Source organism: Pteropus medius, unplaced genomic scaffold, assembly GCF_902729225.1.
Source record: "Pteropus medius unplaced genomic scaffold, Ma_sr-lr_union100, whole genome shotgun sequence".
Lineage (NCBI taxonomy): Eukaryota > Metazoa > Chordata > Mammalia > Chiroptera > Pteropodidae > Pteropus > Pteropus medius.
In genome coordinates this window covers 398,185-423,431 of record NW_024355523.1, presented here as the reverse complement: position 1 = coordinate 423,431, position 25,247 = coordinate 398,185, and the positions used below count along the sequence as shown (strand labels likewise).

At 31.1% G+C, this 25,247-nt stretch overlaps 1 protein-coding gene across 1 annotated transcript in view; it reads right to left on the bottom strand.

Annotated features, from left to right (window-relative positions):
- Positions 1-25,247, bottom strand: part of DYNC2H1 (dynein cytoplasmic 2 heavy chain 1) — a 255,285-nt gene that overhangs the window by 97,939 nt on the left and 132,099 nt on the right. The window contains exons 71-77 of the mRNA XM_039858749.1: positions 20,560-20,625; positions 18,750-18,800; positions 17,896-17,973; positions 13,927-14,058; positions 12,875-12,947; positions 3,100-3,260; positions 71-196 (exon numbers count right to left, since the gene is read on the bottom strand). Of these exons, the coding sequence (XP_039714683.1) occupies positions 71-196; positions 3,100-3,260; positions 12,875-12,947; positions 13,927-14,058; positions 17,896-17,973; positions 18,750-18,800; positions 20,560-20,625 (687 nt within the window). The remainder of the gene's footprint in view (positions 1-70; positions 197-3,099; positions 3,261-12,874; positions 12,948-13,926; positions 14,059-17,895; positions 17,974-18,749; positions 18,801-20,559; positions 20,626-25,247) is intronic.

Here is a 25,247-nt window from a genome sequence, read left to right as displayed (position 1 = left end):
ACTGATGTTCCTTGGAGATTACTAAATTGAGTATATTAGTATTATCTGCATCACATTTATCTGACTCTACCTTTTCCAGAACTGGAAGCCAAGACACCACAAGATGTAAGTTCTTCAAACAGAGCCAGTCTCCATTGTGCGCACATTCTTTTAGCATTTGAACTGCTAAATCGGCTTGACCTTGACCCATGGCAACCTGCAAAAAAAAAAAAAAAACTAAACTAAAATAACAAATCTGATAACATGTTGTAATATGTAATCAGGTTCCCAGTTTTTAATAAGAACTATCAGACTATAGTTTTCTATTTATTAAAAATATATTATCCTTACAGGTTTGCAAGTTATAGAACAGTATAAAGAATTATTGAAGTCTTTTGTTCCTCATCCCACTATTTCCTGTAATTCTTACCCTCTCAAACACAGACCTTTAAAAAAATGTTTTTTATAACTATAGTCTTGAATACTTTGAAATTTACTTTTAATTTCTCCAACACTGCACATATTTGGCTCTCAAGCTACTGGTCTATTTAACTGTGTTATTCCCGGCTCGTTATTAGCTAGCAATCCTAACATGTCGGTGAGCCTCAAGATTCTATACTCAGCCTTCTGCTCCTCTACTGCTTCTCAGAGAGAGGAGGCAGAGAGGAAGGAGAGGAAGAGTGAGAGTGGAGGGGAGGAGAGAGACAGATAGACAGACAGAGACAGAAAGAGAGAAAGAAAGAGGTAGGGGGAGAGAGAGAGAGAGAAGAAATGAATGAAGAGAGAGAGGGAATGAGAATCCTGATCTCACTGGAATTCCATTCCAATTTTTCCAATCTCTATAGCCCATCTGCACTTATAATACTCATATAGTAGAATAGGCCACTTTATGCAACAGAAAACTTCTAAGGATTAAAAGTATCCAAGTAGAAGTTGAAAGCCCAGATACTATATTCAGTACATGAGATCTATTTAAATGCTTGGACTAGGTGACTACTTAAATTTAAGATTCTATAAAAGTTTTAGCAAAGAATCTAAAATGGCTACATGCTGCTTACCATATCAAGTCTAAACTCGAATGTTTTAAGGCCAATTTATATAATACTTGTATATCAATACAGCTATATCTGTGTACATATGTATATAACTTTTAAGCATATATACATGGAGAATCCTGGCTCAAATTTTTTATTGGGTACATGGTCAAAATAATTTGAAGAGTACTATTATAGATTACCGCTAACAATAAGGATTTTTTTTTTCATAATAAATACAAGATACTATTTCATTGTTTTTCAGTTGACTTTTACAAGTATTAATTTTATTTTTCAGTTAGACTATAAAGTCTTTGAGAGTGGGAACCATGTCTAACTCATTGTATAGTAAAGCATACAATAAAATAAGTAATAAATACTCATATATTGATTAAAATTTTTTTTCAAGGTCTAACCTGGCACTAAGCAAATAGGAAGGATGAAACAAATATTGGTTGAATTGTTTCAGTGCACATATTAGTTTTCCATTTATTAAAATACAAAAATAAAATGAAAGCATGTATATCATAATCAGAGTGAAAGAAAGGATATTTTGCTGAACTGAAATAGTAGCTAAAAACAAGCAACTCAAAAGTTTCCATAAGACATAAATTGTGTGAAACTAGCTTAAAAGTAAAAGTTCATGAAACTCTAGAATAAGATATTTACTATAAGAAAAGTTTTAAAGCACAACATGAAAATGTCAAGAAGATAGCCACTCTCCAAAAAACCCACATCAGTTTCTTGAATTAAAAATTAACTTTTCATTAAGAATATATTATTATCCTTAGCAAATATATTCGGCATGGCAACAAAATTTTAAATGACAGAATTATAAATAAATGTCCAGATTTTAAAGATTTTACTATATTAAAAAATTTTGCAAATTCAGTATCTAAAATTCCAGAAGTTTAAACAGTCAAATCTACTGTGAATGCAAATGGTCTTATCCTTCTGCTAAGATCACTGCTAACAGATACAACCTGTAGAAAGGGGCCTCCCTTCCTTAAGACACCTTACTGATAGCTGAATATTGTCCTAATGAATATATTAATATATAACTAGGACTGAATGAAATTCCCTAGAGTTAGACTGTGCAAAACCTGCACAACTTAGCCCAATTCTCTGCTATTTTGCTATCTTCTGTTTATGTTCCTCATTACATTCTTACTTTTCATTTTTGGTTCTTGTGAAGTATTTACTTTTTAAATAATTAACTATTTTCTCAACAAAAAAGGTTTATTCACTTGTCAAAAATTGAGGGTAAATTAATCTTCAAACTTGCATGCAAACTGAATTGAAAAAAGGAGGTAATCTGAACAAAACCAAAGCTCTTAAATTTACCTCAGGAAAAAAATGGCATTATATTAAATTTTCCTCAAAACATTTATGTATTTCTTTCCTTTCAGTTTTTGCAAGTAAATATTACGGATTGATTGTAAAAGCATCCAAGCAAAAATTTTTTTAATTATTTTTAAAAATATATTCATGCTATAATAGCAGTCTTATTACTGCTATGACGAATTACCGCAATTTACAGCCTTAAAACTATAGAAATTTATTATCTTTCCAGACTTCTGGAGGTTAGAAGTCCCACTCATCTAAAATTGATGTATTTGGTTTGATAATAAAGGTAGTACTCAAGGGCTGTGCTCCTTCTGGAGGCCCTAAGAGAGAATCCTTCCTTTGCCTTTTCCAGTTTCCAGAAGTCACCTACATTTCTTTGCTCATGGGCCCTTCCTCCATCGTCAAAGCCAGCAGCATAACATCTTCTCATCTCTCTGATCTCTGCTTCTGTCATCACATCTTCTTTCACTCAACCTCTTCTGTCTCCCTCTTATAAGGACCCTTGTGATTATATTGGGCCCACCTGATAATCCAGGATAACTTTCCCAAGATTAACTTAATCACATGTACAAAGTTCCTAATACCATGTAAGGTAAAATCACAGGTTCTGAGGATCAGGACGTGGACACTTTTGGGGGACATTATTTGGCTTACTACAACAAAAAAATCTGTTTCACTAATAGGATCAAGTATGGCAACAAGAGCAATAGCTGTAGTATCAGAGTAGTTATGTACTGACCTGGTGATAACATTCTCCACTTCTTTCAGCATTAGCAAGTTCTTGAAGTTCCTGAGAAGGATCGGCACCCGGAGAAATAATTATCAAGATGGGTTCGATTTCTAGTGTCTCTTTGTACAAACGTTTGAGATTTAAAGGGAGTGGGGACAACTCTTTCAGTCCTAAAAATATATTAAAGAAATTAAAAATAAAAAGCGAATAAGAAAAAACTCTATTAAAACTAATGACATAATACATAATAGAGAATAACTAGGTGAAATGTTTTAATCCATAGGTTATTTTGGGGCAAAATGGAATACCATAAAAATAGCTTCCACCTATTTAGCACCTATTCTATGCTAAGCATTATACCAGGTAGTTTATTTTATGGTAGTTTATTTTGAGGAAACTCTCAAAGGAATCAAATATTTTGCCAAAAGCCACCCAGCTGCTAACTGCTAACTATATTCATCACAATTCATCGTGCTTTTTTTTAACTCTGAAGCTCTTCACAAATTAGAAAGTCCTATTAAAGATAAGAAATTATAATACCATGATTATATTTAAATCTCTTCTGCTAAACTTTGATTGTTTCCACAATTAATGTACTTTGTAAAAGCCAAGCTAAAGAAGACCCACTTTGATTAATAACCAAAAATATACTTGTTTGAATTGAGCTAAAAAGAAGAGTATGACATAAGAGTAAAAAACCCACAAAAACAAAAAACAACAACAACAAAAAAAACAGATCAGTAGAATATAACAGAATGACTATAAAGGTAAGTAGGGCTTCCCTATATCCTCAATAGAAATGAATAGACAATAGTGCACCTCAGGTATTCTAAAATAGTATGAAGAAGAAATTCTTAACTTCTGTAGCAAACACTTTTAGGTATGAATTCAATGCCACTAAGATGGGCCAAAAAGGCATTTCTAGATGACCATCCTGAAAAAAAATTTCATACCTGAACCACTACCTGCTATTCTTCACAAAAGCAACCCATAAGGATAAGTAACTTTCAAAGGCAGAAATATTCCTGATATAAGGTGAGATTTACCGCAATGACCACTTAAAATTGATGAATTACTTCCAAAGGCATATCATATAAATTTTATTTTTAACTAAATTTAAATTGCCCACAATCATCCTGTTTTAAGACATAATAGAAAAGAATTCTCATGTACTTGTGGCAATGTAATAAAAAATATTTTCATTCATTCAAACATTCATTTATTTATGCATAAACTCAATAAATTGTAAGCCAAGTAAATGCACTGTCTGATAAAATGTATTAAAAGTCTTAAAAATGTGCATGGTCTTTGACTAAGTAATTTAAATTATAATAATTAATTTAAGAAATAATTTAGGATATGAATGAAGAAGCATGTACAAGGACTTTCAATGTAGTTGTTGATATTAGTTAAAAACTAGGGAAAGACATTAAGGACTCCAAATGAGTAATTTCTGATAACTTTATAATGGAAATAAAGTTACAAAAATGGTGATTTACTGAAAAGCAGATTACTCAATAAAATAGACAACATGAGTCCTATTGTAATATATACACATCAATGTGCCTAAATAGAAATGCCTATGTAAAAATGTTAATGATGATTATTTCAGAATGATGGAATAACAGGTGTTTATCTTTTTATTTCTCTATATCTTCTCATAGACATCTACTTAGATGTATTATGTGATAAAAATGTCAAAATATATATAAAGATTTTCATATAAAAAGATGACTAAAATGTGTTTTATTTGGAAAATATAGGCCAATATAGAAACTGTCTTTAAAATTTTTTAATGCAGATTGCTATACCATTTCTTTTTTTAATTAAATTTATTGAGGTGACATTAGTTAATAAAATTACATAGGTTCAAATGGCATACTGTTTCTTAACTTAACAAATGTAAACTATAAACTCCAATATCTGTTTTGTTCACCATTTTATATCCAGAGCTTAGCGTAAATTCAATTATTACTTCTACAATCAAAATTCCTCAGAAGATAAATATATATTCATTAACTCATTTTATACAAATTTCACAGTATTAGAACATTCTGGATTAGAGGAAAAAATCATGAAAAATATCATGCCATTTTAGCTAACATAGGAGACAATTCATGTTACTTGGAATTCTGTTAGCCATTCTGCCTACAAAATTCCAATAAAATCTCTATAGCATTTTAAGTAAATTGACTCTGTATATAATCATTGGTTTTATTAACCCAAGTAATTTTAAGTCGTGATACCATTAGAACTGTCGGTGTGAATCACTGAAAACTATTCAATTAAATTGAAGAGCCCAAAATGGTCACTGCACTGTGAATTATCACAGCGTAGAACAACTTGTAAATCACTACACTGTATTTTGACAATGCATCTGTAAACAATATCATTTCTTTCCAAAGGAAAAAAAGAACTAAAAATAACTTAAAGAAATAAATTATTTTATTATCTGATAAAATAAAAAAGAAATAATTTGCAGTTTAAAAACGAATAACTATAAATCTTGAACTTTTAAGGTACCTGAATAAAGTAAAACATTAACATCAAACTATTACAGGTGGTAAGTATAATCCATTCATTCTTCCTCATTTATCTCATCCTCCCTAACAAAGAGACTGATAAGCATCAGGTGTACAAAATTATTCTTCCTTTCTTGGAGAGAAAAGATAACTCTAAAAATGTACCACAAACATCAATAAAAAGGCCAAGCAACAACTACTATCTAACTAAATATACATCAACCAATTAAATGGGAAAATACTCTTTTAAAATAAAATAATACTCGAGCCTGGAAACAAACAAAAAAGTCAAACATTTGTGGTAGGCAGAATTCTAAGGATATCCCTTTCAAGATTCCTATGCCTTGGTTGTTCAATCAAACACTAACCTACATATGCATTGTGAAGGGATACTGCAGATGTGATTAAGGTTATCCTGGATCATCTACGTGGGCCAGTTTAATCACTTGAGCTCTTAAAAGCAGATAATTTTCTCCACCTAAAGTCAAAGAGATGCAGCAGAAGAGAGAAGGAAAGATGAGGCAGAAGGAAAGGTCAGAGAGATGTGAAGCATGAGAAAGACTCAATCTGCCATTGCTGGCTTTAAAGATCATGGAAGGGGGCAACAAACCAAAGAATGCAAGTGGCCTCAAAGCTGAGGAGGACTCCAAACAACAGAAATAGAAATGCCGATCTCAATCTCACAATTCCATGTTACTGAATTCTGTGAGGAACCTAAATGCATTTGGAAATGGATTCTTCCCAGAGCCTCCCAAGAAGAGCCCAGATGGCCAACACCTGGATTGAGCCTTGTGTTAATTGGAGCAGAGAAACCAGGTGAGCCCTCCAAACTTCTAACCTACAGAACTGTGAGATAATAAATGGATGTTGTTTTAAGCTGCTAATTTGTGACATTTGTTACAGAAACAATAGAAAATGAATACACATTTCCTTATGGCATTCCTTTCCTCTTAGACACAGACTGCACGACACAGATGGAGCTATGGAAGCAAGGTACATGGGATGGGTTATTAGCTTGAATAAGAGAATTAGAAGATTGTAAAACTAGGAAAATTGCAGGCTTGAAAGGCTTTTTGGTAGAAAAGTTGTAAGAAGTTATTGGTTCCAGTAGCTACTGCAGCACCTTCCAGGAATATGTCTTATAATATCTTGCTCAGAATAGTTAATAACAAAAAGTCAAAATTAAAACAAAATTGCAGAAGTCAGAATATTTGCATCTGGTAACTGCTATTTTAAAAAAGTAATGTAGTAGATTTTGCTAGTACATAAGGCTTGGTTTGTAGGAGTATATAAAAGTGATATGCCTGAAGTTTTGAGGTTTGTCCTATTAACTTAAATCTTCAAAATTGCTTTCGTAAACACTTTTTAAGTAACTATTTTAAAGTTAATAGATTATAAAAGCATTGCTAAAATTTAATAAAAATCTTTACATACGAATGATGCTGAAGAAATTACATTTGAAATCAAATCTTTAAAACTGGATTAAAAAAGATACATGCTTATAATTCTCCAGCAATCTGAAGTTTTAAAACTTATACAATAAAAACTCCAATTTTATATAAACCTGTATTAATAAATCCACTTGACAAAATAAAGTCATCTAGCCATCCACCAGTATATATAACTTTTGCTTAGAAATAAGTAAAGTCTGGTTTTAGAAATATATTAAACCTTCAAAGCATCTGAATAGCATGAGGCCTTTACTTAATGCTGTCAAACCTTAAATGTTATTTAATTTGGAAATGAAATAGTACCCTAACAGAAGTAATCTAAACAGTTGATAAAGGGTCAAACTACAAAGTCAATAAAATAGGTTATGTGCATGTGACAAAAAGAACATATTTTTAAAGACTAAATGAGTGAGAAAATAATAGACTCTTTTAAAAAACTCTAAAAATTGCCTTGTTTCACTTAAACTCAAATTGAGCTACATAAACACAATAAATATATAGGAAAGCTAGAAATACATCAGATTGTGTTACTAAGTAGAGAAATAAAACAGGTTGATTGCTGGTACTGATGAGATGGGTCATAAAGACCCTTCTGAAAATGTAATATTTTAGGTTAACATCTGAATAATACAGAGTAGCCATTCATGAGCAAAAAAAAAAAAAAAAAAGGAAAAACATAGAGCAAACAGTACAAAAGGTACAAAGGTCCTAAGGCTATTTTTCCCACATCTAATATACGGGGGGCAAGAAAGAGGGGCACAAGATGAAGTCAGAGAAGTAAACAGGGACCAGACTGTAGGGGGCCTTAGAAGCTTATATAAGAAATATGGATTTTATTCTAAATGTTTTGAGAAGATTTTGGAGATTTTATGTAAAAAACAAGGATGATCTGTTTTAAGTTTTTAAAAAATAACAGCACTCTGGAGAGAACAGAGCAGTGAAGATGCAAGAAATGAAATAGGGAGACCAATTAAGAAGGTAGTCACTGACTTAACACTTACAGTGCCTCTGTCTAGAAGCTGTTTAAGGCATTAAGGCACGACTATGAACAAAACAAAATTTGTTCCCTCATATAGTTTATATTCTAGTTGGGGGACCAACAATTAATAAATGAATTAATAACAATATATTGGATGGTGATAACTGCTACAGAGGAAAACGAACAAGGTAAAGGAGGATATAGAGATCTGAGAAAAAGAGTATGTCATTTTTAGATAGTGTGTTCAGGGAAATCTTCACTGAAAAGATGACATCCCAGCAGAGAAATGAGTGAGATAACTAAAGGTAGAGCTCTCTTGGAAGCAGGAATAGTTAATGGTAAGGTCTTGAGATTGCGGAAACACACTTGAAGCACTAGAAGGACAGGGAGAAGGCTATTAAGGTTGAAAAAGATTGAGCAAAAGTGAGAATGGTAGGAGATTAGATCTGAGGGGAAGCAAAAGACAAGAAGAGGTAAAACAGTAAGAACTCAGAAAGATGAGACGCCATCAGAAGAGTCTGAACAGAGGATGTAACACGTTTCGAAAGACACTCTAGCTGCTGTGTTGAGAATAAACTGGAAATAGGGAAGAAAAAGAAGGCCGAATGGTAATAATCCTGCTGATAGGACAGTGGCTTGAACAAAGTGGTAGATGGTAGTGAAAGTGTGAGAAGTGATGGGATTCTGAATATATTCTGAAGATAGAGCCAAAGCTATGGCAGTAACTGAGGTGAGAGATGATGGTAGTTTGCATTAGGTTTGTAGTAATGACAAAAAATAAATGAATTCAGAGTAAATTTTAGAGATAGAATTAAAAGGACTTCCTAGTAGATTATGTATATAAAATAAAGAGAGAAAGGATTACTTTTGGGTTTTTGATTTGAGCAACTGAGTGGATGCTAGTACAGAGAGATCAAAAGTTCTGTATTGGTCATGTTAAATTTGTGGGGTAACATTCATATGAAAATATCAAATAAGCATTTGGTTACATGAGTCTACAGAGTTCTAAAGAAGAGGTCAGGGATAGAAATAAGAGATAAAAAAGTCAATAATTTACTAATCACATTTAAAGCTGGGGACCGGGTGAGGTTTCCTAGAGAGAAAATGTGTAAGAAGGAAAGAAGGGAAAACAGAACAAGACTGCAGTGGAAAGAAGACTACTTCAATATTTAGAAGACATGCAGAGAAGCAGCCAGTGAGAAAATAAAACCCTAAAAAGGTTGAGGTATGAAAGAAGAAATATGATAATCAAGAGAAGAAAGTAGAGAGTTTTCAAAGATGGAAGTATGAACAACTTTGTTAAAAGATCAAGTAAGACAGAATCACAGATAGCAAGCAATATGGAAGAACACATTATTAACCTTGACAAGAGCAACTGTAGAACCTTAGGGATGGAAGTCCAAACAGAGTGCATTAAAGACAGAATAAGAGCTGAGAAAATGGATCACTGTACTCTCTAATTACGGACACACTTTGAACATGTTTTGCTGTGGAAGGAAATAAAGAAATACAATGATCGCAACAGAGGGGAAGAGGACAATGGGAGGCATTTTTAAGACAAGTGAAACTAAAATGTTTGTATGCTGACAGAAATGATCCAGTAAAGAAGGTGAAATTGATAATGCAGGAGGAAACAATACTAGGAAAAAAAAGAGCAAAAAGGTTGGCTTTTAGTTGGAGAAAGGGCATTCATTCATAGTAACAGAAGGAAAAGTGGAATGAATATGGGTACCAATACAGGTAGTAGGTAGTTTTTTGGTGAGAAATAAAGAATTTCTATCTTATTGCTTTTATTTTCTCAAAAATATTAGCAAAAGGCTACTTCAATCAGCTAACAAGTGGTAAATATAGGAATAGTTGATTTTCATATTTATTATACACCTACTAATATAGTTATTATCAATATATGTTTATATTTGGTAACATGATAAATTTTTCAGTTACAAGACATAGTATGCTCATAAGTACCTTTTAACATGGATACTAATATCTTTGTTCAACTACTTCATCCTTCAGAATCAAAAGTTAAATATTTGTAACTCTTAAAAGAATCAGACTCTCAAAATAAACTTTACAAATTAATGATTCAACTATCAAACTACTTAAATATGAAAATTAGTTAAAACAGATTATATGTAAGCTGATTATAATGGATATCTATCGTTTTGTACCAGCACTTCTTTCCCCATTTCTGGTAAGAGTCCCTCCCCCACCCATGACTTCTTTTGGGGAAACTGCTATTCCATATATTTCTGATACGATTAGTTGCAGAGGTACCTTCCCTAGAATTTTTGATGATGAAGTTGGAGGGAAGGTTCTCTTTAATTGCAAACTTTAAATTATATCTCAGGAGGTTGGCAGCCTTATCTCCAGAATATATATGAATCCTGAGGCTAAGGTCAACACAGGCAGGAATTAAATAAAAATCTAGAAGGAACATGACAGACAGAGAGATAAAGACAAAGAAAAGAGAGAAACAAAGGGGGGAGGGATGGGGAAGAAAGAAACTGCAAGGATGAGACAAAGAAAGAAGGTCTCTTGATGTTGTTTGAATCCATGAAACCAGTTGGCCCAGAGGCCAGCCCTACCTCTTTCTTTTCTGAGTACTGGTTATACTTTTTGCCCTTTTTAATTTAAGTGAGTTTCAGATGGGTATCTCAACCTGCAACCAAGAGTTAGGTGGATAAACATTCTACCCAACATGAGTAAAAATTACCTAGTGGAGAAACATCCTACCAGAGATGAATAAACAGGGACATTTCCTCTCCACGCTCAAGGGAAGAAAAGCACACAGTATGGCCAGACACATTTCCATATACCCATCACCAACTCACCAAGTGACCAGGGTAAAGGGAGCCTCAAAATATTTGTGTGTGTGTAGTGTGCATGCACATACATGGCCTGGTGGAAGGTGAAGCGGAAGACAGCCATTATGTAAAAAGTTGGGTTTGTAGATATTATGGGTTGTATTGTATTCCCCATAAAAAGGTATGTTGAAGTCCTAACCCCAATAGCTTGGAATGTAACCTTATGTGGGAACAGGGTCATTGTCGATACAATTAATTAACTTTCATACTGGAATAGGATAGGCCCCTAATTTAATATGGCTTGTGACCTTATAAGGAGACAAGTGAAAATAGAGACACCCAAAGAAAATATCATGTGAAAACGAAGGCAGAGATGAGTTAAGCAGCTGTGGCCAGGGAAGACCAAAGATTGCCATTGCCAGCAAGCCTCCAGAATCTAGGTAGAGGCAGGAAGAATCCTGAATTCTCCTACAGGTTTCAATAGTGCAAGGCTTTGACAACAACTTGATTTGGGGCTTTTTGTCTCCAAAAGTCTAAGACAACAAATTTCTGTTGTCTGAAACCATCTAGCTTGTGGTAGTTATTGAAGCCCTAGGAAACTGATATAGTAGGTTACAAATGAATATTTGTATAGAATAACTTTAAGGTTTAAAGAGACTATTTTATATTAGTACGCACTAGTAATATCTCTTTAAACTGAGAGTAAATTTGACTCTTTCAGTATTTAATAAGAACAGGCTTTGGAGTTAGGTTTGAATTGTCATTTATTAGCTGTGTGATCTTGTTTCCTCATCTTTAAATAGATATAAAAATAGCCCCTTGTAGAGCTGCTGTGAGGATTAGAGCTGATACATGTATAGCACTTAGACTAGTACCGAACCTACAGTAAGAGCTATTTAAGTTTTAGCTATGATTATTATCATTATGAACATTCAAATTTAAATGAAAGAATGTATTCGCTAGAGTAAAACTGACCATCTAAAGAGACAATTTCTCCAAATAACAGCATGACATAACCAATTAGAACAGTTTTATAAACTAACAGAAGAATGATTATTCAATACTGTAAAGTTTCTCTGTGAGAAGCATGGAAGATCCAGTATAGTTTTTCAATTTCATAAAACTCTGTGCTAAGCTTATTTATATAAGAAAATCAAATTTAGAGAAACATGCATAAAACATGCATGTTAGGCTTACTTGATTGGAATATATGTAAGTTACAATGAATAAAAAACAGTTTCTACATAAATTTCATATACATATATATGGAAAAATTAAATAGAAATAAAGAATTTCTAGAAATAAATGTCAGCATACTATTTTAGCTATGCCAGACTTCCCATTTCCAAAATATTTCTAACAAATCTGCAGTTTAGAATAGTAAAGATCCATTATTCTTAGATGACTCTATGCTTCAACCAAAATACTTTTCATAATCTTTCCTTAACACAGTTTTTTCAAAATTTCTTGTGCAAATGGAAATAAGGTATAGTTTATTATTTTCAAGTGAGTGATAACCTTTAATTCTTCAGATAAGAATATATGAAAGACTTAAATGTATTTCATAGTTTGTTTATAATCTGAAAGACCCACAAATTTTCATTTTTTGTATTAGGGCAAAAATAACTCATTTTGAAGGCTTATTTTCCCCTAAGACAATGGTATCTGTAATTGTCTAAATAAAACGTTCGATTCCCTGCTTTAAAGTCCTCTTGGACAAATATCTAAATGTCTAAAGTGCTTCCATAAGAAAATAATTTTTAAAACTTCAAATATCTTCACTAAATAAATATAGGATGTCAATTATGCATCAAATACATTGAGCATGGTCATACAAAGAATTATTTTTTTAATAACTGTCAAATAAGTAGAATGAAGGAAATAAGTAGAATGATTGTAAAATAAGTAGAATGAAGGAAAAAAAGAACTATAATCTTCTAAACTGAGGTCAGCATAAAATAACATGTAAATTTAAAACAAATAATTCAGGTCAATGGTCTAATTCTAGAAAAGTATTACACTTACCCAGAGTTTTACATGCAAACAAAGCCATGGCACTTTGCAGTCTGTCTGGTCTGAGAGCCTGTACCACAAGAACCTTAAAATAAAGTTCAGGATATTTTTAAATAATAAAGTTCCCACAACAGTTTTTTTAACTAAACAATAGTTAATGTTAGTTAATTAAACAAATGTTTACTAAAATATGTGAATACTTATAACTGTTTCACAATATTTACTATGCTTCAAACTGTCACAATAGGTATAATCGCAGACACATCTTTAATAGCCAAAACACTACTAAAATCCATTTATTTCCTCAAACCTACCAACAAAAGTAAACATCATCATGTAATGGTCATAAGTTAGCTACTTCTTCAGGATCTAATAAAGGGCCAAATGCCAGGTGAAAATAGGGTATGTAGGTATGGCACTTCTGATGACAGCAGAACAGAGTCCCAAAATCTTGCCTAAAATTTTCAAATCACTATTTTTATGCTTAATCATGTATATGTTTTCCAATAAAGTTTTCTTTTGTTCTTTTTGTTTTTTAAACATACTTGGTAAAATAGAATTCACAAAAAAATATGTACAGGGGACAGGACTACTTCCAGGAAATGGAAGGGTTACTCCTGGAGTATCAACCTCTACAGAGCTTTTCAATTCTAAGCCTTTTGCCTCCCCTAAAAGACTGAGTAGAACCCGTCAGTAGGTTTCATCATTCTATTTTGAAATAGAATGGGAAAAAAAATCTGTTCCTCACCATGAGGTATTTTCCTTAGATAGAACCTGGCCAAATAAGTGAAGAACTTGTACAATCTAGATCTTAATTTTCTTCTGTAAGATATTTTCTCTATTGCAAAATCACCCTTGGGTCAAAGTCAGAAGGAATAATAAAAGCTACAGCAGGAGATGCCCTTACCCAGAATGATTTCACTGTCAGGATAAACGGCATTAGCAGAAAGTTCTTCCCCACATATGTCACACTGTTATGTGACACCCAAGGCAGAGCTTTCATTTAAATGGCTTCTAAACGACAAGAGGAACGTTAAATAATTTTATGCATTTAGATAACTTACCTGCTGAAATAAGGAAACTTTCTTTGCAAGAATAGATGGAAACTCTTGCTCACACATTGAATTATGATAAAAAGTACGCCACAGAGCTACATCTTCAAAGCAGAGGGTCTGATAAAGACTGGGCAGAGCAATCTAAGAAATAAAAATAACCATATATAGTGAGCTACAAGCCAACATAAATATATATGTACATGTATTACTAAAAAAAGGAAATGGAATCAATTATTAATAAGTATTTATCACTTGTTTTCTACTTTTTTGTTAGCTTATCTAATCATTTCTAGGTCAGAAATAGTATGGTAGACTTACTTATTCAATCAAGAATTAAATAAAAGAAGGTATTTCAAAATAGTATTAAATCAATCCTTGTTAAATCTCTCTGGTAAAAATATTTGTACCTATCTATCACCACCTTGTGGAGAAAAGAATGTTTTCATTAAAAACAAGTGAATTTTTTTAATTGAGGTATAACTGACATATACAAGTGCAAATTTTAAGCACTGTCACAATTAAGTTCATTAGATTGTAAAAATATGCCAAATTTCATATGAATATCAAATCCTTAACAAAGCATGTTTTTCTAAACCATATTCATTTCTGCCCCAATTAGTGAACACATTGTTGCCTTTGCCTCTAAATGTTCTAAATTTCTACTCAGCATTCAATATTCACCTTAAACAATATCATCTTTCAGAGGTTTTCCTTAACAATATCATCTTTCAGAGGTATTCCCTGTCCCTCAAGTAGTATTCTCTCTTCCAAACTTTTTTCACAGAGCTACAAGATCAGAAATTTAAATGTATATAGATGGAGAATTTTTTGAAAATGATGGTGAATTTGGAAGATCTATATCTGCAGTATTAGGACTTCATGTGAGACAAATATAAATCAAGTACTTATGGATGCTTTATCCAAATATCTATATTCATTTCTAAGTAATCCATTATATTGCCTAAATTTCATTATGTAATTTAACTAAAATTAAACTTATACAGCAGAAAATTAACTAAGTATATTTCCATTTTTTAAATAAATTATCTAATCCTATTAGAATAACACTAATAGTACTCTATTAACTTTACTGACAATTAGTATATAAGGCTCCACTGCCACTAATTTATATGTGCTGTATATTATACAATCATCATGTATCTGGCCAGAAATTTCAGATAGTCTACATACAGTTAGAAAGCCTTCTGGCCGCATGTTAGACACTGGGTTAAATTGCCAGGGGTATCGGTCTATTATGGCACCAACCACATCACAAGATAATTATTTGTTATTTACTCTGTAATGTGTTTATTCAATGCATAGGTTTTTTATATTACAAAGTATATATTTGTCATTCCACCAGCACTATGCTAACTAGTAGTTGGCACTAAATAAATGATTAATAAAGAAAACAATCAGGGCTATACTACAGAATTTATTTATTTTATTCAACAAACATTTATGAAATAAAGGCAGTAAAGACTAGTGGCAAAAATCCCAGACTCTGCAGCAAAAAGCCCGATTTCGAATCTTGACTCTGTTTTGTAAGTGACCATAAAAAAGTGACTATATCACTCTGTGCCTTAGTTTCTTCAGCTGTTAAATGGGGACAAAAACAGCAGCAACCTCAATAGTTTTGAATATATTTAGTGAGATAATCCACTTTCGAATTCTTCATAATGCCTTGAACATAGTCACCAGTAAACACTAGCTATTTTTATTGTTTTTGCTATGTGCTACTGTACTATTATAACAGTTCGAAAGACAATCAGAGGGAGAAAAAGAGGAATGAAAACATGTATAGATTTTGAAAGAACTGTATTTGTCTTTTATTCCCCACAAAAACAACATTTTGGCCTGGGTAAAGAACACAGAACTGTTAAGAGTTAGGTTTCTGAACTGCTTTTTTTCCCCATGCCCCCATCCTCACCACCCAATTAACACTAGGGGAAAAAAGAGAGAGAGAGATAGGGAGGGAAGAAAGAGAAGAGAGAGAGAAAGAAAACATTATATTTGAAAAACTTAGATATTGAAGTCATGGATTATTTTGTGTTGAAATGCCTAAATTGAAATCATAGCTGCAAAACAGCGTAGCTATTCGATCTTGGGTCAATTATTTAACCTCTCTACACCTCAGTTTCCTCTTCCCTAAAACAGGCATAATTATTACCTCATCATTAGGTTATTGTGTTAAGGTAATGCATCTAAAGTATTTCACATGATACTTAGTACATACTAGGTCCTCAAAAATATGTATGAAATTTAAAAGAAACCTTAGATTCCTTCATTCAACAACTCACTACTATTGACTCTCTCAACTGTAAAAAGAGAGTTAATACCTATCTCTTAGCGTTTTTGTGATAATTAAGATAATTTGTTTGAAAATGTTTTACAAACTGAAATGATAATAAAACATTAATGTATACTATAAAACTTTTCTGAATAGTAAAACTGCCTTTCCTAAATAGAAATGAATATGTGGAAGAAGCATCATTACAATTTTTAGGTGAACACTGTAAGATTTATCCTCAAGTGTAACTCTCAGTAAATCAACTGTTTGAACAATAATTATCTGTATCATATCAATATTATTAATCTTGCTATTAGGAGTACATGAGATAGTTCAGAGGCCCTTCCCAATAATTCAGAAATCCCTTTGAATTCTCACTATTTTTCCATTTTTTTACATTCTAAAATTGTTTTAAAAAACATTTCCTACACTAGGTAATAAACTCCTAGAAAGTAGGAACCAAGACTTTTTTATTATCTGTATTCTCCATCCTCAACCAGCATATTATAAATACTTAATAAATATGTTGTCCCTGTGGAATATATGAACAATGCAAAATTTACCTTACCCATGTGTCATTAGTTTGTCTACTCATAACCTTAATTTGTTTAACCAAAAAAAGAAACAATAATTGACCATACATCTGGCATATAGTAGGCACTCACTGAATAAACGAAAGAATAAATGAGTCAGGTATTACACTAAATGTTAGGAAAGTAAAGTTTAATAAGGCAAGAATTCTAATTTAAATTGATTTAAACCTACTAGGAGAAGAGGCAGACATAACAAATCATTTTGTATCAGTATGGTAGGTGCTAAGATATAGAAATGTTCAAGATATATCTTGATAGAAAAGATAGCATGGAAAAATCATGCAAAAAGTCAAATAGGAGGTAATGCCTTGGGTAAGTTCTAAAAAATAGTTCTTTTACAGTAAAAACAGTCAAAAGGTATTCCAGGTAGAAGGAATAATGGAACCAGGAAATACAAGAAACATTGAGGGGATGGACTGGAAGTAAAATTGAAGACTCAAGTAAGGAACAGATCATAGATCATCTTCTATATTATTAAAAAACATGGACTTCACCTATGAGTAATAAGAAAACATTAAAAAGTTTTAAATAGGGCACTACTATAAAGTAAACTTTAAAACATAAAGGATAGAATAAAATGGAGAGGTCTGAGATTAGAAGCAGGGTCTACTTGATAAATCCAGTTGAATAACAACAGCCAAAACTAAGAAAGTGATTGCAAGCCTGGAGAAGACCTAAATATGAGAGATATTTAAAAGATGAGTAGAAGTGAGAGAGTATGACTTTGAACTCTTTTCAATATAAGCATTAGACTACATCTCATTATCAATCCTGAATTATTGTATACATGAAGCTTCCACCTGTCATATTAGAGGATCTTTTACTTACTTATCTTTATATTCCCTGTCGGTATACAGCACAGAATCGAGTGCAATATAGAGACTCAAGATATATATGTTGAATGAAAAATGTAATTAATAATTGATTAAAGAACTAATCAGAATAATTCTTTGATATCTTTTTACCGAGAGATTTTACATCATATTGACAGAAACAGCAACACTGAGTATGAATATGAAACACATAAAAAATATAAACAGAAATAACTCAAATATAGAAAAATTTAAATATCCCTCATGGTAGGAAAAAAAATACCTTTAATGTTGCTACTGCCCAGCTTCTTTCCTGATCTATCCAAGATGGAAGTTGATCACGTATTCTTTGTTGGGAGTCCTTTAATAAGAGCAATTATCATCCTTGGTATATTTGGTAAAATTCCAACTTACAAAAAAATTCAACAATTGACTAACTAATTTTATAAGCAATATTTTTTTAAAAAGCTCATTCTATGTGTTATTTTTTTTACTGAATTTTATGTCAATATTTTAAATTCTATATTACATAATGTATAAACATTTAGACAAATATTGCATTCATTTTCACTGTGCTTAATCTTCTGTGAAACTTCAGAAAAAAATGTAATAAGAAACTGCCATAAAATTATATTATTTTTAATTATATCTTGCATTTAAGACATAATCTAGGTTTTGCATTATAGTTTGGGTATGTTCCTTTAAAGAATAATATTATCCATTACATGTCAAACAGAAAATTACTAGACAAGAATCTAAATTTGAATAAAGTTATCAAAAGTTTTAAAAAGTAATTTTTAAACTTCAGTTACATAAGAAAAATTTTCTAGTTATAAGATTTGATTTTCTTAGGATTATAAAAGTGTTCTTGGAGCAAAACATATATAGTGAAAAAAGAAAGTATATTAATTTCTCAGTATTTAACTAAAATTGCTTTCAAAAAATATGTCTTCAAGGATAAAAAAATATATATTTAGGTTCATTTTATAGAAGGGCAATAGAGACAAGGACTTATTCCTCTAATTAAAGTATAAATTCAATAATAATTTAAAGGTCTCTGAAGTAAATTATATTTCATAAAGTCTAAGCCAGAACTATTTTCACTAAGAGTAGAATTATTTTATTATTTTTACTTACAGCTTTCCGCAACATGTCTCCAACAACTACACCTGTAAACGTATCCCATTCCTATTGAATAAAAATATGAGGAACACAAAAAACATAAAAATACTAACCAATTAATAAAACTTTCTTAATATTCCTATAAGATGGCTCACAATGCAGCTTTCTAATGCAGGTTAAAAAACAAACAAACAAAAAAAAAACCTTTCACATCTTCCTACTTCTAGTACATTGTAAGTTCATTTACCAAGATAAAACGTTAATATGAAATCTACTAAGAATAATTTCATTAAAACAAAAACTACATTATGTATATATATGTGTCCCAACATCTAAAAATGTAAATGTCATGTTCATCAATTGGCATCTGTCACTACCTATTAATTTGTTCTAGTATATGCTATTCCTCACTAAAAGATAAACAATAAGGTGCACCAAAAGTTTAAGAATTGTATATGCTGGGGAAAAAATTAAAAAAGTAATTGCATTAATTTATTTTTTCCAATTGACTGAGGGGAGACTGTCATTATTCCTTTTTTTTTTAATCCACAGAATCAAAATTCGTCAACTGTTATGAAATCCAGTACTCTAAGAAAATCTATGCCTTCACCCTGGGTTCCCCCAATCAGATAATAACAGCACTATCATATTACTTGTTACTAACTGGTCAGTAAATACATATTAAAATTTTAGAGCTATATATGAAAAAATTACCAAAGTCACATACTTCCTGCCTCCATCCACCTTTACCACTCACTCTTCTTACTTAATTATATAATCACAAATAAATAAAATGTGAATGATTATTATACTATATATCAGTCAAAGAAAAATGTTTTCCTTCCCCAGTGATAATTTATTTATACTCCAGGAAAGAAATACAGGTAATATTAAGTTTTATACAGTGTGGACCATATTCATCATAGTGAAAAACATTACACAGGAGGAAGTTAAGGCATCAAAGTTAATAGTAGAAATAAAAAGAGTCAAGTTAATAAAATAACAAGTCAGCCAGAACACGCGGAAGTAGAGAAAAATCAAGAGCAAACATAATAAGCATGTGGAATAGTCTGTGTTCTTTTAACTATTTAAATGAGGGAAACCCAGAACATAATTAAAATCTGATCAAATAGTTAAATATTACCAGGTCAAAGTTGTTTTGTCTATATAACTACTCTCTCCCACCTTAACTAATGGATTCTCACTTTATGACAATGGCATAATAGTGAAAAAAAATCATAAATATGGTTTTCTAAATATTAGAAGCACACAAGAGACAGATTAGTTAGCTCTAGCTTGAAGGAGGTTCTTTTCAAGTTTGAGAGGGTATAATATGGCAGCCTAGAAATGAAGTCATATATAAAGGTAAATTATACATTAAAAATTAACATAAGTCTGCAGCTCAAGGAAGCTTCTGAAAACTGCTCACTTTCTTGTTCCCCTAACTCGGAACAAGTAAGTGACGGTAATAAATAATGTAGCAGTATACCCATATTGTTTCATTTTTCATATTTCTCAGTCCCATTGCTTAACCCAGAAATACAGGAAACCTGATTCTCCTGAGTAAGTGGACTTGTATTCAAAAAAATCTAGGCAGTTTGAGTAAGTTACTTACATTTCTTTTCCTGTCTTACCATCACTTCAGAATACTGGGCCCACCCAGAGGGGAGTAGAACTGGAAATGAGCATCTTACACTAAATTTCTAACTTAGTAAAAAATTAATAGGTTGATATATAATTTCTAGCCTAAGATAATTTCTAATCTCACCATAAATCTACCCATTACCAAATTTCTATGTTAACTCTAACATTTACTTCAACTTACGTTTTCCTGAAAAAGTTCAGGATGCATGCCTCGAACAAAATGCAAAGCGAACATCAATTGATCAGCCTGAAAAAAATAACAGATGTTATCTTTCTTTTTCTAAATTTGTGTTTTGTAAAAGTATAGTCCTTAAATTTCCATTCACAAAATCTGTATTGTCTTCAAATTATCTACATTTATCAATATGAGAAATGACTATTCAGATAACACCTACATAAAACACTTCTAAGCTGGGGGTGGGGAGGATAGAGTGCGTGCTAAAATTTTTAGAGAGAGTGCTAAGGATTAATCATCATTTACATTTCATTAAAAATAAAAGATTTATTTAGCTACCTGAAATTCAGTTGTAAGGTTTGAATTAGACATTACTAGCCAGATCAACTTAAATTAGTAATTAATAATTGTATTAGTGATCTCCAATTTGTCACTGCGATGTCTATATGCTCTTGAACAATCTGTATATCCCCAAATCAATAAATTCCATTTCTAGAAATTATGCAAAGTGATCATATATGTACTCCTAGATAAGAAATAAGGATATTCATTGCAAGATTGTTTATAGTGGAGGAAAAACTGTAATAACCTAAGTGTTCAAATCAAAATACATAGTATAACCCATATTGTGAGAGAAAGAATATGTTTATTTAAACATACATAGATATATATCCATAAAAATATAAAAAAGATGTCAAAATTTTTATTAGTGATTTATTTTTTAGATTATAGGCTATTTCCTTCTTTTACTTAGGTGTTTATGTTTATTTTTTAAACTTTCTAAACTAAGCTTATATCATTTCTGTAAAAAACAAACAGTAAATGTTTACTAACAAAAAATATTCATCTACTGAAGCACCATCTTTCCTACCATATTCTTATTTAAACATTGTATTTAGCTTTTCCTATATTGTAAATAATATTTTATTTATATCTAATAAGTACATATAATTATAAATACAGAGATAAATATAAGGATATTAAGATACAACATATAAAAAAAAAACCCTCCTGTAAATACTACAAGCAAGTGATCTCCCAGCTTGCAAGAAAATCACCCCTCTGTAGGAAAGATTTAGTGTCTTGAATAATATACTACAAAAGAATTATCTTATAAAAGCATATGTTGTATATGCTTGTATATACACATAGCAAGTGCTCAATAAATATCTATTGATTAAGCAAGGAAATAAAAAACAAACATGTTCACAACTATAGAGTCAATGAGTAAAAAAAAAATCCTCAAAATATAAAAATTGGAAGCAGATGACCATCACATAGGTATGTAAAAAAAAAGTTACAACCAACTATCATGTGTATAAAATAGCTACCACGTGATTTAAAATATTATAAAAAGAAAGAGATGTTATTTGAGGAGATGTGTAGTGTGCTCATAGGTATTATAAGTTCAGAATTCAGGTTTGGGGTTAAATAGTGACGAGCTAAATAAGCCACTAAGATGCTTATTTTATAAATTAATGGATATTTAAAATGATTATAAAACCAGCCTTTATCTAAGGTAAAAAAAATGATTAAGATAAATAAGATAATAAATGTATTACTTTGAAGGCTTTATAACTTGAAAATATAGTTAATTCTTTATTACGAATATATATATATATATATATATATATACACACATATATATACACACACACACAAAATTCACACACAACATTACTATATTTATTTAGCCATTTCCTCCTTTGAACTGAGGAAGATTAATGTGGTCTCTAGCTTTTATGGAGAGAAGGCAAGGTACTGCTACTCTACTGTTTTCAGATTATCGTACCAGTCAGTGAGCTAATTGTCAATTATTTCTGAGGCCAAACTCCAAAATATTGGCAAAAAACAGCCACAAAATATGTAGTCAATAAATGGGTAATGATGGTTACCCTTCTCTTCATTTTTTGGTCACAGAAGACACCTGCCTTCAGGGGTAGGCATATAATCATAGTTGAGCCAATTATATGAATTTGTACCACAAATAATGATACAAGGGATGCCATATGACCTAAGCAAGGCAAACCAGGAACTTCTATGTTTTCCAACCTAGAGATGGCAGAAGAAAGCTGTTTATAGCAGATATCTGGTTGCCCAGTTGTACCAATGAATCCTTTCACTCATAAGTTACAATCATATTATAATGAAGAACAATGATAATTAGGAATAAACCTAAGAATATAACTTACTGAGAGACAGAAAACATTCTTTCTAATTAAATTGAAGTAAAATTAAGAACAAATAGATCAAGTTTAAGGATTTTCTGAAACTTATTTCAGAAAAAAAAAAAAACAACCAATATATCCAGAGTTGAGAAAATATTTTGTACCTCTAATACCTTTGATCTACACTGCATATCAGATTAGAAAATTTGAGTGTTTTAATTCAATGTCAATTTATCTCAGTATACTTAGATTCCATTATAAAATAATTTACTATGAAGGAAATATATAATAAGCAAAATTTCAAATGATCATTTATGTAATTAACTAAATAGAAAAATCAGTAAGAGATGGTAAACTACTAGACGGTATAAGTCAGCCACACATTCATGCCATCACAATACTCTACTAAATATTCAAAAACAGTGAAACTATTAGAACAGAATTAATACAATGTGAGAGAATCTTAAAGTCATCTTTATAGTTGATATTAAGTTCACATTTCCAGATATAATGGTTTCATTCACATCCTATTAGCAAGAAGTCGTCAGTATCAAACTAAATGGGTTTGAATTCTAGCTCCACCATTCATCTGAGGAACCTAGAGAAAGGTTACCAGCTCTAAATCTTGGTTTCCTCCTTTACATAATAGGATTGTTATAGAAATTAAATCACAATATATGCAAAGCACTTACATAGTGCCTGGAACATTGTAAGTCTTAAAGGGTGATGGATAACTATCTGCTTTACAGTAAAATGATAAAATATATAATATTGGAAAGGAAATTTATTTAAAAAATATTCCATGAACTCCACAATTGTCAGAGACGAAGAAGCAGTAGAAAGCATAATTGATTCATTCCGTTCTCTCTACTTTACAACATCCACTGCTTTCAAATGTGTTCAATGAAAAAGTATAAAGCAGATATGAAGAAAAATCTTGCTTTAATCTCAAAGAAGTTGATAGCATAGAACTTGAGTACTCTCACTTGTGCTTGAAAGTAAATCATACATTTTAATGAACAATTCTATGCACATTCAAATATTCTTCCAGAAATCTAAAATGTTAGATATAATGCTAAAAGGTTCAAAGTTATCTAAGCAGAAGAAAATAATCTAAATTATTAAAATTCACTTTAATAGTTACAGGTTAAAATTTTTTGAACACCCAACACTTATAAGAAAACACATTTTGATAGGGAAAAAATGCCAGAATCCAAATTAAATGATTTGTAAAATCAATACAATCATGAAAAGTTGTTATTATTTGTTTTTTAAAACATAATATTCACCTGAATTTTGCTCAGTCAGCCAGAAAATTCATTTGGAGAGAGAGGCAAGATGAGCTACAGAGGCATAAACTTACAAGGAGTTTGCATTAAGAAACTTCTATTCATATCTCACCAGTCTTCCTATAAGATTTCAGATCTCTCTATTAGATAATACTTCCATAAGGAAAGAAAAACAATAAGAATATATGTTCTCCTAACCTTCCTTCCAACCCTTTTCCATATTCTCATACAATATAGTTGGAAATTATTTAACACTCCAACAACTTCCATTATTTTGTATCTATTCCAAATGATAAACCGGGATGAAGAAATAATATGTAAAAAGTACTAACTTATACACAATTTTATTATAATCATCAATTTTGGGAAACTAAATATGCTACTTATCCTATAATTGCCTAAAATACTTAGGTTACTGAAACATTGTTCATCTCTTAAAAAAATTAAAAAATGACATAGCCAATTATCTAAACTGAAATTGCTAGACAGTTTTCTATGTTTGGTTTATTGTATTAAAAGTCTAAATTTTATGCTACAAGTCAATCATTTTTTTATTCCAGATCGAGTTACTTTCACTTCAATGTAATGTGAATACTAATAATCCTAGCCTGTCTCTAGTTCAAGAGTCTATTGTTGCCATAATGCTATCACCAACACAACAGCAAAATCAACATGAGAGAAACGCTAGCAGGCAGTTTAAAGTAATGCTGATTGCTAAAAGCCCAAAAAGCTTTCACTAAAATATGAAATTCATTCCATCCTAAGTAAGATTATACTGCTAAATCTTGAGAAATGTACCTGATTGCTTTACAATTAATATGTTTTCTGAATTTTTATTCACTGCTAAAACTCTATAGACTGCTGAATTCATGTTAAATAAGTTTAATATCACTGATACAAAAATATGAATTTTAAAAAACAGATATTCCATCAATTAAAAATATGTCTTAAGATTTATAAACCATAGCTCTTTTTTTTCCTTTAGTGTTTTTAGCTGCTCACAATAGAAAAGTATTACTTAAGACAGGCAATGAAAAATTCCAGTTGGGTACTAAAATGTTAAGGACATTAAGCCTTATAAGCTCTTTCCTTGTGCAACAAAATGCTGGCTTTAGCCTAACTTAAATACACACACACACACACACACACACACGCATATATACATATGTATGTATATGTATATATGTGTATATATACACACATACATATAATCAAATTATTTATTTATTTTTGTTTT